The following is an 18,425-nucleotide window of genomic DNA, read 5'->3' as shown; positions in this document are numbered from 1 at the left end:
GGCTCTGTGCTGACAGCTCAGAGCCTGGAGTCTGCTTCAGATTCTGTGTCTCCCTCTCTCTCCATGCCCCTCCCCTGCTCATGCTCTCTCTCCTTCAAAATAAATCAACATTAAAAAAAAAAAAACAACCATGCGATGCTATGAAGAAATGGTTCCTTTCAGTACGACGTAAAACACAGTTCTGCAACGAAAACCATGCAGCCTCTTGTCCTTCATATAACAATGAAGTATATATTATTGGAAAAGGACAAGTCTCATTAAGAGAAGCTCTTCCAAAGCAACAAACAGACAGTAAAACAAAGTGCCTACAAGTTCTCATAAATGGAACTCCTGGAATGCTTTTAACCCATGTACTTGCTTATCGCCCTACTATTCTGGCTACTCTTCTCCCTCATCATTTATCAATCGTACTGTTCTCTACTTCAGTACACATGCATGATAACGTTAGTCACTGACCAAATTCCATAACCTAAGAGCATTCATACAGTGGTGACACGTGCTATCTTCAGAGCCCCGTGCGATAAAGCAGTTATGTTCTCTGGTGGTGTACGAATTACCAGCACCAGACGCCATGTTTTTCCCTGCTTCGCAGAGGAGCCCGGTAAGGAGGCGTGCTATGTAAAAGTCACCTCAATTCATGCAATCTGAAAGAAAACACGAATACCAAATAAGGAGACGTTATCCTTTCTGAGGGTAAGAATGTAGTATAAGGAGACTGACTTGGGCTAAAATGCACTTTTAGGCAGCATACGCGTTTGGTGAATAAGGCCAATGTAGCTCGTTCAGCTCAGGCATTGCCCGTGAACGCACAGAAAAAAACAGACCTGTAGAAATATCATCTGTCAGAGCTCTGTAAGCTAGTCAAACGTCCTTATTAGGAAAAACTGAACGGGCCTTGAGAAAGCACCAAGAGGATACAGGATTTGAAATTCTGCATGTCTATATTTGTATTTTAAGTGTCACAATTATTTTTCCTAGGTTTGCACAAACTGTCAGCATTCTGACTTACTGAACTGAGGAACTAATCAGGAAAGAGCTCTGAATAGACTCTACCACTTTGAAAGAAATGCAAGCACGGAATTCTTAAATGATGTTAAAAAGTTTCCTAATTCCGTAATTAAGAACTTGATTTAATTCATTGTGTTGACCTATTATCTTGTTTCCTTTGTTCCGAATTAAGGGCAGAGAGGAAATGATGCAGATATACTGGGTTGGAAATGATTTCTCTCAGCTGGTACAAACCAGCTGGTTTCTCATGGGAAAATAAAAAAGGTAGGAAACGGGGAACATTGGAATAGCACGTGTTCCCAACAAGATTTTGAAAGACACTGCAAGTTTTCCGTGTAGCAAGTGTCTCCAGGTTCATTTCACCCAGTTGAAAAACAGGGGTAGAAGGATTTAAGAGGCACTGATCACCAGGGGTGCCTGGGTGGCTCAGTGGGTTAAACATCTGACTCTTGATCTCGGCTCAGGTCATGATCTCACTGTTCGTGCGTTCAAGCCTGGCATCAGGTTCCTCACCGGCAGTGCGGGGCCTGCTTGGGATTCTCTCTTTCTCTCTGCTCTTCTCCTCTCTCTCTCTCTTAAAATAAGTAAATAAACTTAAAAAAAAAAAAAGAGCCAACAAGCACCAGAATCAGAGAAAGATCTCTTAGCCCCCCATTCCCTAACGGGGCTTCTTCCCTGTTCTACGTAACTTATTTTATCCCAGGATGGTCTTGCAATCTTCAATTCACCAGGGTGACGGGATATAGAATGTACTGGGTCCAAAGCCTAAAAGTGCAAAACAAACATATCACAACGGAACAAAACAACACCCCCCAAAGTAAACACACTACCACCAACAAGAAGACCTTAGTGCAATCTGGTTATAAATGTGGATTCCAGCAAGGAAAAAAAAAACTGTTTTAAAATGGTATCGACGAAAAAAATAAATAAATTTTACAAAGAAAAGAAAGGAAGAAAAATGGGATAAACATAGGCTTTACGAAAATATCTTTACTTGGCTTTTACATACATTCCCTGTGGGAATGAGTCCGCTCTTGTTTTTTTGAAAAGGAGCTGGGACATAAAGATAAGGAAAAAACAGCTCATCTCTTATTTCTAATGGACCATCCTGGGAGATTTAAAAAAAAACAACAACAAAACAAAACATCAAAAAAAAAAAAAAAACCATTTGAATGAAAGTGGTCCATTTAGAGAGGGTTAAAGTGATTTTTTTTGCCCCCAAAGTTTATTTATTTATTTATTTATTTTGGGGGAGAGACAGAGAGATAGCCTGAGTGGGGAAGGGACAGAGAGAGAGGAAGAGAGAATCCCAAGTAGGCTTCCTACTGCCAGCACAGAGTCAGATGCAGGGCTCAGAGTCACGAACCGTGAGGTCATGACCTGAGCTGAAACCAAGAGTCGGATGCTTAACCGACTGAGCCGCCCAGGCGCCCCCAGAGGGTTAAAAGGATGTTTATAGCACGAGTTAATTTTGAGACCATGGGGGCAGCCGGCCTGTTGGGTGATTTTCATGAACTCTACGAGAGGACCGTGCAGCTGGTCTGCAGAAGGTGTCTGGCTGACTCCTGGCGGGATTAGGTGGGTGGTTTCTCCTGCTTCTGTCACTGGCACCCGGGGCTCCCCAGATGTGAGACATCCCTGGCTGTGCTCAGATTCTTCCTCACTAGAGAAAATCCTGTGTCTACTGCACAGGGATGCTGTGAGAATTAAATAAGATAATACATACGAGGCATTTGGCCTCATTCAACATACAGGCTTACTATAAAGATCATTTTTTTTTTTTTAACTGCGTTTCAAAACTCGTGGTAAAACAGACACAACAAAAAAGTTACCATCTCAGCCATTTTGAAGTGCGCACTTCAGTGGCATTAAGTAGGTTCACACTGTTGTGCCCCCACCACCATTAATCCATCTCTAGAACTTTTCCATCATCCCAGACTGAAACCCTGTTCCCATTAGACACACCTCCCCATTTCCTTCCCCCGCACCCCGCCCCCCTGCCAGCTCCCACAACCACCGTTCTCCCTTCTGTCTCTATGAGTTGGTCTATTCCAAGTATCTCATCTAAATGGAACATCCAGCATTTGCCATCTTGTGGCCGCCTCGCTTCACTTAGCACAATGCCTTCACTTTTCCTGGCATTAAATCAGTCCCAGAGGAGACAGGAATTCTCACTCAGCTCTAGAAATTTAACAAATACATATTTTCTCAGCCCAAAAGCAGATACCGCATCAGCAACGGGGACCCTTTATTATCCACACAAACTGTCTTTTATTAGCTGGAGTAGTTTTATTAATCTGGAGCTCAGGAACAACTGTTCTTTTGGGCTCTCTTGAAACAAATAACTTTCAACGTCTCCACCAACTAGATGTTCCGGCTTCAATATCACGTCTCTCAACAGTGAGACAGAAGCAGTCAAGTGACATTCTCATGGGGTCCCTGAGTCCCAAAGCAACTTCTACAACAGTCTTTGAATTCCTACCACTCATAGGAAACAAAAGAGAAGACAGGTTGGAGGTCTCTTTAAAATATAAACCTTTTGGGGGCACCTGGGTGGCTCAGATGATTAAGTGTCTGACTTCGACTCAGGTCATGATCTCACAGTTCGAGAATTCAAGCCCCACATCAGGCTCGCTGCCGTCAGTGCAAAGATCCTCTGTCTTCCTCTCCCCTCGTGTGTACATTCTCTCTCTCTCAAAAATAAACATTAAAAAATACATACATAGGGGCGCCTGGGTGGCTCAGTTGGTTAAGCGTCTGACGTCAGCCCAGGTCATGATCTCACAATTTGTGAGTCTGGGCCCCACGTCGGGCTCTGTGCTTATAGTTCAGAGCCTGGAGCCTGCTCCGGATTCTCTGTCTCCCTCTCTGTCTCTGCCCCTTCTCTGCTCATGCTCTCTCTCTCTCTCTCTCTCTCAAAAATAAAAACATTAAACATTTTTTAAAAAAATACATATAATAACTTTGAAAAGTATTTTGTTTTGTTTTTGTTGTTTAAAATTTATTTTTGAGAGAGAGGGAGGGAGGGAGAGGGCATGAGCGTGTAAACTGGGGGGAGAGGCAGAGAGCAAGAATCCCAAGCAGGTTCCACACTATCAGTGCAGAGCCGAACATGGCGGCTGATCCCATGAACAATGAGATCATGACCTGAGCCAAAATTAAGAGTCTGACACTTAAGTGACTGAGCCACCCAGGTGTCCCAATATAAACTTTTTTGAAAAATATTTTTTGGGGGAGAGTGCAAGCAGGGGAGGGGCAGAAAGAAAAAGACACAGAATCTGAAGCAGGCTCCAGGTTCCAAGCTGACAGCATAGAGCCCGATGTGGAGCTGGAACTCACGAACTGTGAGATCGTGTTATGACCTGAGCCGAAGAGGGACACTCAACCGACTGAGCCACCCAGGTGCCCTTCCTCCTCCCTGCCCCCAATGTAGACTTCTATTAAGCCCCATAACGAACTTGGATCTCCACAGAGAAAAACATGTTAACTCAATCATATTAAAGAGACTGTTCACAAACCTATTCTTTAACCGCTGTTGAACTGAATTCCACAACTTCTGCACTTGCAACCAATCTTTAACCCTGAGAATTCTCTCAATATTTATTGTCTATAATAGAGACATTTGTGGTTCTTTATGTCGCTGTATTTTCACAGATGCATACATATTTTTTATCTTGTTAACATTATCTGAATAAATGGTAACACTGTCAACCATAGAGATCTCACTTAATTTCACCTGGGGAGTACCCAACACATATCATGTGGAGGCGATTAATATTTTTGGCAATCTCGTGAAGTTACTTCCCTTTCATATTGTTATATCCGAGGGCATGCACAGAGTTTTGTGTTTAAAAAAAAAAACAACCCAAACATCACATTAGCATTAATTATTCACAGTCTACCTTGAAAACCCACTGTAAAAGCCATGGAAGCCGAGCTGGGAATGATTCACAAAACCCGCTGATGTGGCACTTAGCCTTGAAATATTTCCAAGCCTGTGTTTTTATTGAACATTAAACCTTATTAAACCAAGTCATGAAAATGGTCATAAACCTGGACCCAGCAGGGGGGACTCTCAGGCTCTTCAGGTTTCACGATGCAGAAATACCTGTGCTGATGCCAAGACAAGAGAGGTCCAAAAGAAAAGAAGGAAAGAAAAATGGAAAGGAAAAAAAAAAGAAAAAATTGGGGAAAAATAATGTGAGGTTAGATGACTTGATTTTATATGTATTAGTATTGAAGGTACGTTCTTCAAGCAATCATCAGGGCTTCAAAGGAAAGACAAAACTAGAAATAGCTATTCTGAGATGCTGAGATTCTGAGAAGTATTTTGTATCACCCCCAAGGGCCTTTACAACCTCCCATATGGAGGAATCCAGAGATAAGAATTACTACTTTCATTTTAGGTGATTAAACAAACCTAGACATGTTAATTGACTTGCTTCCAAATGAAGACGCAAGAATTAGAACCAAGAAAAAAATCTCGTTCTTCCCCTTTCTGTGCAGTGGGCTCTGTCCATTTTATCATGTTCTAAATCCTATCATGTTCTCAAATCAAGGCCATTTTCTGTCCTCCACGAGTAAGTAAGAAGATGAGGAGGCCCAGGATGGTACAAAACAGACTTTGGCAAGAGGGCACCTGTAGCACAGGGTGTGGAACCTTCGGGACTGTGGCAGATCTATTTTATGTGTTGGTAACACAGTTAAGGATCTTATGTATGATCTCAAGGGTCAGATTTTTCTTTTCTGATGCCTGAAACGCCACTAACCCAAATAATTGGTTCTACACTCGGACGAAGGTTTAAAGACAAGTACCGTTTGTAAGGTTAACAAACATTACATTCACGTCAAAATGACCGCAGGTCTCTTACCAAGAAAGAGTACAGAAAGTTCCAGTTCTCCAAAACTAAGGGAAGAGTTGGGGAGACAGCCCCCCTCCCACCGGTATGACCACTTAAGGGGGAGTCCCACAGGAAGCTATTAGGGTGTAAGAGCCCTTTCTGAGTTCCAACAGCCCTGAATCAACAACCTGATGACCTACCGGCTCACGCTGCCCTCGACGGTGCAAACTCTATGAACCTAAAGACAAGACAGAACACACTTCTCATGTGAACTACAGCTCGAGCCAAATGTGGTCTTTTTCTTATTTTGTGGACAGTCATTAGTTCTCTGCAAAAAGTAAGTCAGATATCTAAACAAAGTCAAAGTTTTTTGTTTGGCTTTCCAAAATCAAGGCTTAAGTTTTGTGACCAGTTTAGCGTCGATTTTAATGCCACTATGTCACACGAGCTACCCTTGAGTGACATAAGCAGGGTGCCACGATATAAATGTGAAGGTCAATTTTAATTTTTAATTTTTATGTAATCTGTACACCCAATGTGGGGCTCGAATTCACAACCCCAAGATTAGGAGTCACAAGCTCTACTGACTGAGCCACCCAGGCACCCCGGAAGATCAGTTTTTAGGAAAGGAAGTATTTCAAAGGAAGAGACTAGACGGGGAAAAAAACTAATAGTTTATTCTGTAATTCTGTTAATATCTAACAAATAAAAGTAACATTAGCCTCTAAACCCAGGAAACCTAATAAAATACGTACACAGAAGTCCAAAGAATATACAAATACTCAGTTAAACATTCACCTTTGCTAGTAGTCTACTAAATAGAAATGAAAGCGTTGCCGTGTCATTTTTTTTTTTACATTTTATTTCTTTTTTACGCTTATTTATGTATTTAGAGAGAGACTGAGAGAGCATGAGCGGGGAGGGGGCAGAGAGAGAGGGAGAAGAGAGAATCCCCAGCAGGCTCTGCACCATCAGCACAGAGCCTGACGCAGGGCTCGGACTCGTGAAACCACGAGCTCATGACCGGAGCTAAGATCTAGAGTCAGACGCAACTGAGCCACCCAGGCACCCCTAATTTTTTTTTATATTTTAAAGTAATTAGACATTAACATTAACATGGGGTGTATCGTTATAAAATTAGTATATTATCAATATTATGTTGGCACTGGCACCTGGTACAATAATTTTGAAAAGAGATATGGAAAGCGGAGCCAAAGACATAAAAACACTCAACTCCACTCACTGTGCAAATAGCTCCACATCTGAGACTTTACCTCAAGGAAGTGATTTAGTAGAGCCAAAAACCATATGCGCAAAATTGTTATTACAGATTTCTTTACCTATAAAAACAAGATTGTAAAATCAACGAAAATCCCAACAATAAATGACCATTTTATTTCGACACACCACGGTAAGTTCGCACAATGCTATACTGTGCTATGATTTAAAAGTGATCTCAAAACACAGCCGAGGGAAAAAGGCAGCACCTAGGAATAGTCTGTATACTATAGTTACAACCATAAAAATATGTAAGCTTATAAAAAGGACTGGGACGTAATTTGCCAGAACGAACATATCTGGCCCAAAGAGATGCGACTGTAGCGTTCCTACGCACACGTTTCCTGTGATATTTCTTATATTTTTAATATCAATCACTTCTAATGAATTAGTGGGATGTGTAAGGCTCTCTTTCAAGCTTTTTTCAACTTTAACAGCAGAGATAATTTGGCAACTCTCTGTCAGGATGGTGCAAAATTAGCGTTTCTATGAACTCGCTGTTTTATGGGGCGAGGTGAGATCACACATTCTGCCATCTCCGGGTCCTAAAGCCAGCATCCCTGCGGTCATCCTTCAAAGCATCCTCATGCACGTATACTAGCCACCAGGACTTTGTAACATTTTGTTTCCATTGAAATACAGGTTATACCTGAAAAACGATGCAGGAACCTATAACCTTAGATCATTATTTGTTTTGTAATATATGGGAATTGAAGGACAGCAGATATGGCACCCCAAAATATGCCACTTTGGAATAATGATTATTTTGAAGTCACTTAAGAGACAGCTGGTATAAGAAGAACACTCTGACCCTCCTTTGCCTCCCAAAAAGCAGGAAATAAATCTCTCATGGGACGATACCCTCGATGTACCAGTACACCAGAGACAGCGATCAAGGCCAAGTAGGTTGTATAAACAAAGCTTGTCACCTCTTCCCTAATCTGCCCCTAGCCCAAACCTCTCTGTGGCATCATTTTTTCACAAATTCGTTGTTTCTTGGTCTAAAAGGCATAAAAGTTTTCAGCTTTGTCACTTCTTTGAGTCTCATATTTTTATGGGCTCTCATATGTATGAAATTAAATTTGCTTTTCTCCTGTTCATCTGTCTTATTTCGATGTGATTGTTACACCAGCCAAAGAACCTAGAAGGGAAAAAGGGAAATGTCTTCCTCCCCTACGGTTTGGGTGCCCAATGTGGGGTTCTCTCCTGGCTGACCACCTGTTTGTTCCAGGGCTACGGCCGCTGCAAGATCCTGGGACCCCTGGCAAGAGCCAGCAGAAGGTAAGGATGCCTAACCCATCGGTCTCCTGGATCGCTGCTTGCAGGATCTGTTGAGATCAATAGCAGTGAGAGTCTCTCTTTTTCTAAATTTAGATTAGCAGCAGAAAATGAAAGGTCTCTAGTTCCTCTCTGGGCAAGATTTGTTTTCTACTGATCCCTAGCCTCCCAGAAATGGTCATTACTTTCTTTCATCTCTTTTCTTTCATTTCTTTGTTGTCATTTGTAATAAGGAGGAAAACCACAGGGGGCAATGCAGACACAGGTCCTCTAAGCCTGCTGTTTGAGCTGGCCTCATCAAAAAACCCCATGCCAGTAGCACCTGTCTGGTGTCACAGATTAACAGGCCGATGAACGGAGACATGGAAAACCAGAGACACTGTTTTCACTATGCCATTGTTATCCCCTGTGATAATGAAGGTCTTTGCTTTCTTAGGCTAACTCTGAGAGTGAACTTTCTAGGTCTTGTAAGGGCTGCACCTTTTGTACTCTTTTGGGACACCTGTTGTACCCATGGTGAAGCCGTTAAAAAGCTTATTGGTTTGAGCTGCTATTGAGATTACAAGATCCTACCGATCAATGGCCACATGAAGGATATATGAATTGGAAAAAAGTCTATATTTGGGGAAAAGTTTTTAGAGAGTTCTCATCCTAAACAACTGTCTTATGGTATTACCTAGATTATTTCTAAATAAAATAGAATAATGAAACATTAATTACTGAACCTAACTTTTACCTAATTTTGGCTTCTTATTATAGAAGAACTAAAGATATTTGGGTCTGTTAGTAAACATGTCTCGTACCACATTGAAAAATTAAACTATTAGGAAGCCTATGTTTCTAAGAATTATAAAATGTATTCATAAATCTGCCAATCTAAAGAATGCTGGTACAACATATAGCTCACAATTGCTTACTTCTTAGTTTTTACTAGAAATCATGGTTTCTCAGAGTTAAGAATGAATTGTAATTAGAAAGTGTAATTAAACTAGTAGAAATAATAAAGGAAACACATCTGTATGCAAGAAAAGTGAGATCGGTTTCGGGGCAAGAAAAAGCATCAGGGATGGAGATGCATTTTTGTTAGGAGAAAAGATAATAATTTTGTACTAAAGTACAACTGGTTATTTCAGAATAAGAAAAAGGGGAACCAGGACAAACTGAATGGAAATAGGAAGTTGGGAAGAGAGACAGAAAAAAAGAGAGAGGGAATTTTTTCTTGTGTAACCAAGTTGGCTAAAGTTGAGTTACTAACATAAAGGTTTTAAAAATAAGCTTTAATAGTGTACTTACATAAAACTAAATCTTAATTTTCTTTCATCTGCAAGAGAGAGAAAGTTTTGTTCAACTATTGGTCTGCTCCTGATAATAAGAGATTTGCAAAATTTTTATTTACCTTTTAAGTAATCTTCCTAGAAAGCAAAGATTTTGTGTCTTACCAAAATAATTTCCTGATCTCCATTTTGTTTTAATCAAAGGATTACTTAGGAAAACTGAATCTTCTCAATATTAAATGAGCTAAGTTTTGCTCACAACTTTGTAACCTTCTATACTTGTTTTTATAATCTTTTATTGTCACTTTGGTTAAATAGCTAATTAAGTCTTAAATTTCATAATGATCACAATCCTATTTAGAAAAGTCCCCAAAACCTTTTAATATTAAAAAAAAATTTAATGCTTATTATTTTTGAGAGAAAGAGAGAGGGTGAGAGAGAGAAAGCATGAGTGGGGAAAGGGCAGCAAAAGGGGGACAGAGGATCTAAAGTGGGCTCCAGACTGACAGCATAGAACCCAATGCAGGGCTCGAACTCAAAAACCATGAGATCATGACCTAAGCTGATGTCAGACACTCAACCAACTAAGCCACCCAGGTGCACCCCCCAAAACCTTTCAGTATTTTTGAACAAGCTTCCCCAAATCAAATTCTGAATGAAGTCTTTTTGACTTCAGACTAAGTTTGGGATTTTCTAGAGGGTCCCTAGACTATCTCAAAAGATTTATTTCATCATCCCTTATAAAAAGAGAGATGTTATACTAATTAGGCTTATTTGATACGTTAAATCATCAAATAAGAGGTGATAGGAAGCACTCTCAAATAAAAAGTGATGCTGGGGCGCCAGGGTGGCTCAGTCAAAAGTCCAACTCTTGATATCGGCTCAGGTCATGATCTCGCAGTTCATGAGATTGAGCCCTGCATCAGCTCTAGGATGACAGCATGGAGACTGCCTGGGATTCTCTCTCTCCCTCTCTTTCTGCCCCTCCCCTGCTTTCATGGGCTCTCTCTCTCTGTCTCTCTGTCTCTCTGTCTCTCTGTCTCAAAATAAATAAACGTTAAAAACAGGGGGAACCTGGGTGGCTCAGGTCATGATCTCACGGTTCGGGAGTTCGAGCCCTGCATCAGGCTCCGTGCTGACAGCTCGGAGCCTGGAGCCTGCTTTGGATTCTGTGTCTCCATCTCTCTCTGCCCCTTCCCGACTTGTGCTCGTCTCTCTGTCTCTCTCAAAAATAAATAAACATTGAAAAAAGTTAAAAAAATAAGAAGTGATGCTAAACTTCCTTTACAATATATATATATATGGAAATTATTAATATAAGTGTTCCAGAAATTATATGAAATTCCTAAAACTCTGATGTGTCCTGGTATAATGCCATCAGTCACAATTCTAGTTATTATTTTAAAACGCATATTACAGAAACAACCAAATTCCCTTGTCAACTGCATTATAATGAATTCTCATCAGATCTTTAACCATGGCCATTTTTAACTCTTTTGTCATTTACAGAAGCTATTGCTTTACTCTGATGCTTTTGCAAATATGTTTTATCTTCAGAGACTTTCATGGAATGGACTCTGACCAGTACGCTAGAATACAGCTTTCTATTAACTTTAAGATCGTATCACTGACCTGGGTAAAAATTTCCAGAACTAATGGAAAAACTGGATTCAACCAGAACAAGAATTAATTACATGGGGCTGAACAAACCGATGAGCATGATTACAATTTTCATGACTTTTTGTTTAAAACACTGCTGGTTCTTTAATGTTTTATTTCTCCAGATTTAAGGAAAACCTTTTCTTTCTACCCCCTCCTTCATCTTCCTACGACCTACAGCAATTTGGTAAAGTGCTCCCATGAACAAGGAGAAAACAGTTACTGTTTCTACCTACCTGATCTCCCCAGAATTTGAAAACTCTTAGTGATTATTTTTATTTTTGTGGCAATATGTAGTTATTTGCATAAGTTTAATAAGAATCTTTTCTCCCTGTAAGAGGACACAACTGGAATATTACCAAGGCCTTGACTAGAATGCCATATTTAAAAACAACGTGCATAAAATCAGATATGACCAGACGGCTTTAAGAAACTAAAAGCTATTGACTGTATGCAGCCAACAATGGCTGCTGGAACAAGAGCTTGGTACCTTGCTTACGGGTTCCAGACAGCCTTACCAAGTGAATTAGGAAGGCCACTTTCTGGCAGGCTCAGGAACCTGTGGATATTTGGGGAACCTCAAGAAGGGAGGAATTAACCCAAATTTATAGGTATTACAGGCAAAGTCAGATGGCAGACTTGATGGGTTTGGGTTCCTAGCCTCAAGAGGTCTTTTAAGAGTTCAATCTAAAATTCCTTGTAAAAAGTTTCAGCAAAGCAAACTTTGAAAAGTCTGTACGGTCAACTGCTATTTTTACAGCACTTATACAAATAACCAAGCCAAGTTTAATGGGACTAGACTTATTTTGCAAACAAATTAGTCTTACTTTGATTGTTTCTGAGAGAAATAGGGTAACTATACAGAGAAAAATTTTGTGTCAATGGAAAACTGTAATAAACCCTTCTGGATATCAGATTCCAGTCCCGTTACTTGTTTCTGAGGTTATGTTTTCTACCTGTAAACTAACCAGATCCTGAATTCTTCTTGTTTTCTCCACTGTCTGGCTATAACGTTCCAAAATAACCGATTTCCAATTTTCCAAAATGTCCAATTTTCTCCCACCCTTCTGACTTGGAATCATTGTTCTTTCTCCAAAGCCATGCAAACTATAACTGGACAACTTGATGTAAACTTCAGAGACATGACCGCAACAGCTCATGTCCGGAAAATCTTCATGCCTGCTGTTGTGGCCACTCAGGAAGATAACCACAGACACTCAAACTGCAAACCAGGAAATCTGTCACATTGCTACTCCCTGTCCTTATTCCATCTGAAAATGCTTTGAGTCCAATCTAGGAATCTTGACCAACGACCCACAGAACTCTGACTGGGTTTATAATTAGCTCTAATCATTAACCCTTCATTTTATTTTGTTTCCACAGAAATGCCTCTTACTGAAGACTCAACTGTGAAACCATCAACAAAATGAAACGCAGCTACTGAACAGAGAGATATTGGCAAATGATATATCTGAGAAGGGGTTCATAACCAAAATATTTTTAAAAAACCATATAGCTCACCACCAAAAACACCCAAACAATCTGATTTAAAAATGGGCAGAGGATGGGGCACCTGGGTGGCTCAGTCGGTAAGGCGTCTGACCTCGGCTCAGATCATGATCTCACCGTTCATGGGTTCAAGCCCCGCGTCGGACTCTGTGCTGACAGTTCAGAGCCTGGAGCCTGCTTTGGATTCTGTGTCTCCCTCTCTCTGCCCCTCCCCCATTCGCACTCTGTCTCTCTCTCTCAAAAATAAACATAAAAATAAAAAAAAAATAAAAATAAAAATGGGCAGAGGACCTGAATACGTATTTTTCCTAAGCAGACATACAAATAGTCAATGGACACACGGAAAGAGGCTCAACATCACTATCATCAGGTAAATGCAAATTAAAATCACGATGAGGTATCATCTCCACCTGTCACTATGGCTAGTAGTAAAAAGACAAGAAATAACAAGTGTTGGTGAGGACGTGGACAAAAGAAGACCCTCATGCACTGTTGGTGGGAATGTAAACGGTATAGCCACTATGGAGAACAGTATGGAGGTACCTCAAAAAATTACAAATAGAAATGCCACACAATCCTGCAATTTTACTTCTCAGTATGATTTAGTCAAAGAAAATGAAAATACTAATTTAAAAAGATATATCCCCTGTGTTCATGGCAATATTATTTACAATAGCCAAGATCTGGAAATCATCTAGGCGTCCATCAATAGATGAATGAATAAAGACATGGTATATATGTATGTGTGTGTGTGTGTGTGTGTGTGTGTGTGTGCGCGCGCGCGCACGCACACGCATGTGTGCTAAAAAATTTTAAGAAAGAATATTCAAGTTTAAGAAACTTAACAATGCAACAATACCAGAATTCATATACAGACAACAAACATACTAGTCAGATTCACATTTTTTTTTTGTCTTCGGCAGTGAAAAAGTAACTACCTATACCAAACTTTAGGAACTTATTAATTTCATTTTAATCTAAGATAAGAATTAACTGTATGGTTTATAAATGTGTTTTTGTACATTTGGGATTTGCAGTGACTTTGAAAAAGTACAGTGATATAAAAACTGAAATCCATACTTGATTAGAACAAAAAATAAGGACCGTATAGCTTATTCAGCATCCTAAAAAGTTATTCCATAACACATTTACATACACACATAAATGTATCCGTATACATATGTGTATATAAAGGATCCTATCCATTTATATTATTGTCCCAATTGAAAGAATAGTTTCTGTCATTATTGGGGAATTTTGAGAATGATTGGATGAAGGGGTTAAATGGAAAGAGAATGGTCTTTATAAGGACTTATTTTAAACTTTAACCATTAAGACAAAAGTCCGCGTATTTAGCAGCCTATTCAAACACCGGTATTAGTTAAAACGAGAAGTGATTAGGTCACAGGAAACAAAAATCTAGGATCTGGGGAGACGAAGTAACTTAAAAGGATTGAAAAACATCCCTGGGGGCGCCTGGGTGGCGCAGTCGGTTAAGCGTCCGACTTCAGCCAGGTCACGATCTCGCGGTCCGGGAGTTCGAGCCCCGCGTCGGGCTCTGGGCTGATGGCTCGGAGCCTGGAGCCTGTTTCCGATTCTGTGTCTCCCTCTCTCTCTGTCCCTCCCCCGTTCATGCTCTGTCTCTCTCTGTCCCCAAAAAAATAAATAAACGTTGAAAAAAAAAATTAAAAAAAAAAAAAAGAAAAACGTCCCTGTGCGGAGTCCCTGTAATCCTTCAAGACAGAACTGAAATTAACTGCGTGACAAATCATTCAACTATTTTCAAGTCATCTAGACTGACATCCCAATTAAACCACCGTGACGTTTTTGTGCCCAATTTCACTGCTGAAAATATTCAAAATGACCACTGGCATGTATTTGGCAATTTGGGGTACTTAGCCACTCGGGTGGCAGATGATACATTTTCCTAATTCGTCAGGCAATGCCTCTGCAGAAACGACCTGAACAGCTATTTTGTGTGTGATGAGATTCTTAGAAAGCAGGCAAGAGCATGGGGATGATGATTCCAGATGTCCCTCAGGACAAACAGGTACTGACTAATTTCTAAATCAAATGCCAGTGGCATCTGAAAAGCTCAGAAACGTGTGTGTGTGACGTATCTACTGCTCAGAAATCCTTGAAAACCAGTGTGCGTATCGGCAGCTATGTCAGAGGCAAAAGAAATACAACTGTGGCACACGAAACTGAATGGGGCAAAGACAAGTGTGCGCCTAGAAAATTTTAGACGCGACCCAATAAAAGAGCATTAAAATCACACAGATTAAGCAACGCATGTCACAGCTTCCTGACCGTGCTAATACTTTTGTCCCCAGGGCTCCTGGAAGGAACCAGTAATTACCACACACAGGTGTGTGTTAGCAAGCATTTTCTTTCTTCATTAGACGAATTTAGGGTAGCCTGGAACTGGAAACAAAAGAGATACTTTGGAAAGAATTTCTAGGCAAGCTGGATTTCACTGATTTCAAAGTGACGTGTTTGTGTCCTGTTAACACAGATATTTGTAAGCTTATGGTTTTTGTTTTCGCAGGCTATCGTTTACAGTTGGGTTCTAGAACGATGATTAATTACTTTCTTGATGTGTTCCCTCAAAGGGCTCCAATAACAATGCGATCTCTTCTTTAAAAGTTCCACTCCAAATCTAAAGACCCGGCCTCTGGGTGGCAAAGCTCTCTGCTTAAGGATTTTTAAACGCCAGGCTCGCGGGTCTGCATTTCATTAAATTCACAAATGTTTGAAGCGGCAAACTGCAAGGAAATCTGAAACGGCAGCCGTGCAGGAAGCTACATCATCGTGATTTACGCAGAAAGGCCTCAGGAGGTACACATGCAGCTCAGTGGCTGGGCTGTCAGTGTCATCTACCATGCAACAAGTGACTGTCTACAGCCGGAAAAAGCATTTTCATCTTCCAGTTTCTCCCAGTACCCCCCCCCGACCCGACCCAAGCTGCTAAACTGTTCTCAATTAGATACGCTTTAAAACCAGAGTTCCGGTTTTACTTGCTTAAACCACCTGAACACTTACATAATCCCACTGCGAATGACATTTCTGGCAAGATAAGAAAAACTCCTAAGAAGTGAAGCGACTAACGTGATGTGATGTGATGTAGCTTGAGCTCATTAGCAACAAAAGACATTCCCGTTTGCTCAAAACCACACCGTGCATCTGGCCTGCCTCCCTGCCCGCATGCTTACCCCGGGAATGATGTGCTTAGTCTGAGGCGACATGAGGCGTCGGTCAAGCATGCCAGCCCAGCTCCGAGTGGGCCCGGCTCTCCAGAGAGCAAGAATGTGCTTCACCGGGGCAAGAACTCAGGAAAAAAGCTCAAGGCAGCCAAGTCTTGCTTTGCTGACCAGCATATCCACTGCTTTCCTTTTCCCTGCTGGCTGGAGGTGTGCGGCCTTGGCCAGCCAGTGTGACTTTCTCAAGTTCTTCAGATTAGAACAGTTCTCTCTGTTCTGGAACCACTTAGGCACCGCAGACAAGCTCATCAAAGTCAATTAACCAACGCCAGTGGGAGGGTCCTTTTCTACTTCCAGTTACGTCAGCTGGCTTGCGAGAGCAAAGCCTGCAAACTTGTGAAAGCAAAGTAGCATTTCATCAATGTCAAATGCATGCCCACGGGCGGCACTAGGATACTCTCTTTACTATAGAACAACAGATTGCACAACTGGACGGGGCTGTTGGCATTCAAGGAAAACTACTAGACTGAAAAATGTTTGGACCAAAAGTGAGAACATTCTTTTACTCACATCCAGTGAAGAAATATTTCCTCTTTCGCATACAAGAAAAGTGAGATCTTTCTTTTGTGGTCACCTTTCACATTCCCCATGTACAAGAGAATTACAATTTTTTTTTTCCACACAGCCAAATCTCATTGGGATAAATTTAATTTTATTTAAAATGGAAACGCCTTTCATCAAAAGACAAGTTTAAAGAATGGAACGATAACCACAACACCCTAAGACCATGTCGGCAAAGCATGTAACAAAGGATTACCATCCAGAGGAGGGAAAGAACTCCTCAAAGCCCATAAATGGAAGACCCACAATATAAAAGAAAAAGGAAAAGAAAAATCAATAAATAAACCACAGAAGAGAAAATCCTAGCGGCCAACACACATGAAAAAATGCTTGACTTCACTACGAGTCAAGAATACAAACGAAAATCACAATGCACCATTTCACACCCATTGGAGTAGAAACATTTAAGATATCTGAAACACACCAGGTCATGGCGAGGGATCAAGCAGGGCATACATGGGCAAACTACGGCCTGAGGGCCAAATCCAGCCAGCTACCCATTTCGCATAACCTGCAAGCTAAGAATACGTTTTGCATTTTAAAATCAGCATGGAGCCTGACGTGGGGCTCGAACTCACAAACTATGAGATCATCACCTGAGCAGAAGTCAGACGCTCAACCAACTGAGCCACCCAGGTGCCCCTATATTCTACTTTTTTTTTTAATTTTTAAAAAAATGTTTGTTTATTTTTTAGAGAGAGATAGAGCACGAGTTGGGGAGGGGCAGAGACGGAGACACAGAATCTGAAGCAAGCTCCAGGCTCTGAGCTGTCAGCGCAGAGCCCAATGTGGGCTCAAACTTACGGAGTGTGAGATCATGACCTGAGCCGAAGTTGGATGCTCAACCGACTGAGCCACTCAGGTGCCCCTTTTTTAATTTAATTTGATTTGATTTGATTTTTTTAATGAGGTTGTACCTCCACTATTGGCCATTCTGTTATTTTCTATGTATTTTTTGTAAGTCTGAAAAATTCCTAAGTGCATTATTTATTCATAATAAAGAAATAATTTTATAATTAGAAAAAATAGCAAACAGGATGGTACAAAAATGCCAAATCATTATACAGACGTTAAAATATTTATAGGACACTTTCATTATATAACAAAAAATATGATATATGAGAATAAGCAAAAGAAAAAAAGTAGCCTACCAATTTTTTTTTTCATAATAATGACTCCACTGTTAAAAATATTTAGAGAAAAACTTGTAAGGAACATGAATTCTATTTATAGGGGTTGCATCTGGGTAGTGGTTTGAGGGTAGATTTTTTTCCTCTCCTAAAAAATTTAGTATTTTTCAAACTTTTTACAATGGGCTTATATTATTTTTTGACCCCCCAAAAGTTTTAGGTGTCTAACAGGCAATCAAGGATTATCTAATTTTCTAGGGAAATTAGAAACCTTTGTTTAACGCACTATTTACTTTGGATTAGAATATTTTATATATTTGTGAGGGTAGCTATTAACTTTTAGGAAGCTATTAAAAATGCCAATGAATTTGACCAGCAGAAACAAATTTGTCTAGTAAAAATGCTAATGATTTCCATTTTGTAGAAAAGATAACTCTCAAAATGATTGTTTTATTGCCCTGTAGAGAGGTAACCAGTTCTGTATCTAATTTAACAATCTTAGCCCCCTATCTTCCTTTCAGCGACTGTAAATACTTAGGTTGCTTCCATAATCTTTTACACTGGTTTTACCATTCTGTCAGTTTCCATGATGAATTTAAAAACCTGTGACACATATTCATCGTACAT

General features: G+C 40.4%; 1 protein-coding gene across 7 annotated transcripts in view; it reads right to left on the bottom strand.

Annotated features, from left to right (window-relative positions):
• CACNB2 (calcium voltage-gated channel auxiliary subunit beta 2) overlaps positions 1-18,425 on the bottom strand; it is a 387,862-nt gene that overhangs the window by 180,201 nt on the left and 189,236 nt on the right. Inside the window, exon 1 of one of the 7 annotated variants that reach the window (XM_019834009.3) lies at positions 16,060-16,820. The exons of the other annotated variants lie outside the window; for them this stretch is intronic. Coding sequence (XP_019689568.2) covers positions 16,060-16,110 — 51 coding nt within the window. The 5' untranslated portion in view covers positions 16,111-16,820. Of the gene's footprint in view, positions 1-16,059; positions 16,821-18,425 lie in introns of those variants that run through there. 7 annotated transcript variants of the gene reach the window in all.

This window comes from Felis catus, chromosome B4 (genome assembly GCF_018350175.1).
Source record: "Felis catus isolate Fca126 chromosome B4, F.catus_Fca126_mat1.0, whole genome shotgun sequence".
NCBI classification, from domain to species: Eukaryota; Metazoa; Chordata; class Mammalia; order Carnivora; family Felidae; genus Felis; species Felis catus.
The sequence above is the reverse complement of the archived record's forward strand: the minus strand, read 5'-3'. Positions and strand labels throughout refer to the sequence as shown.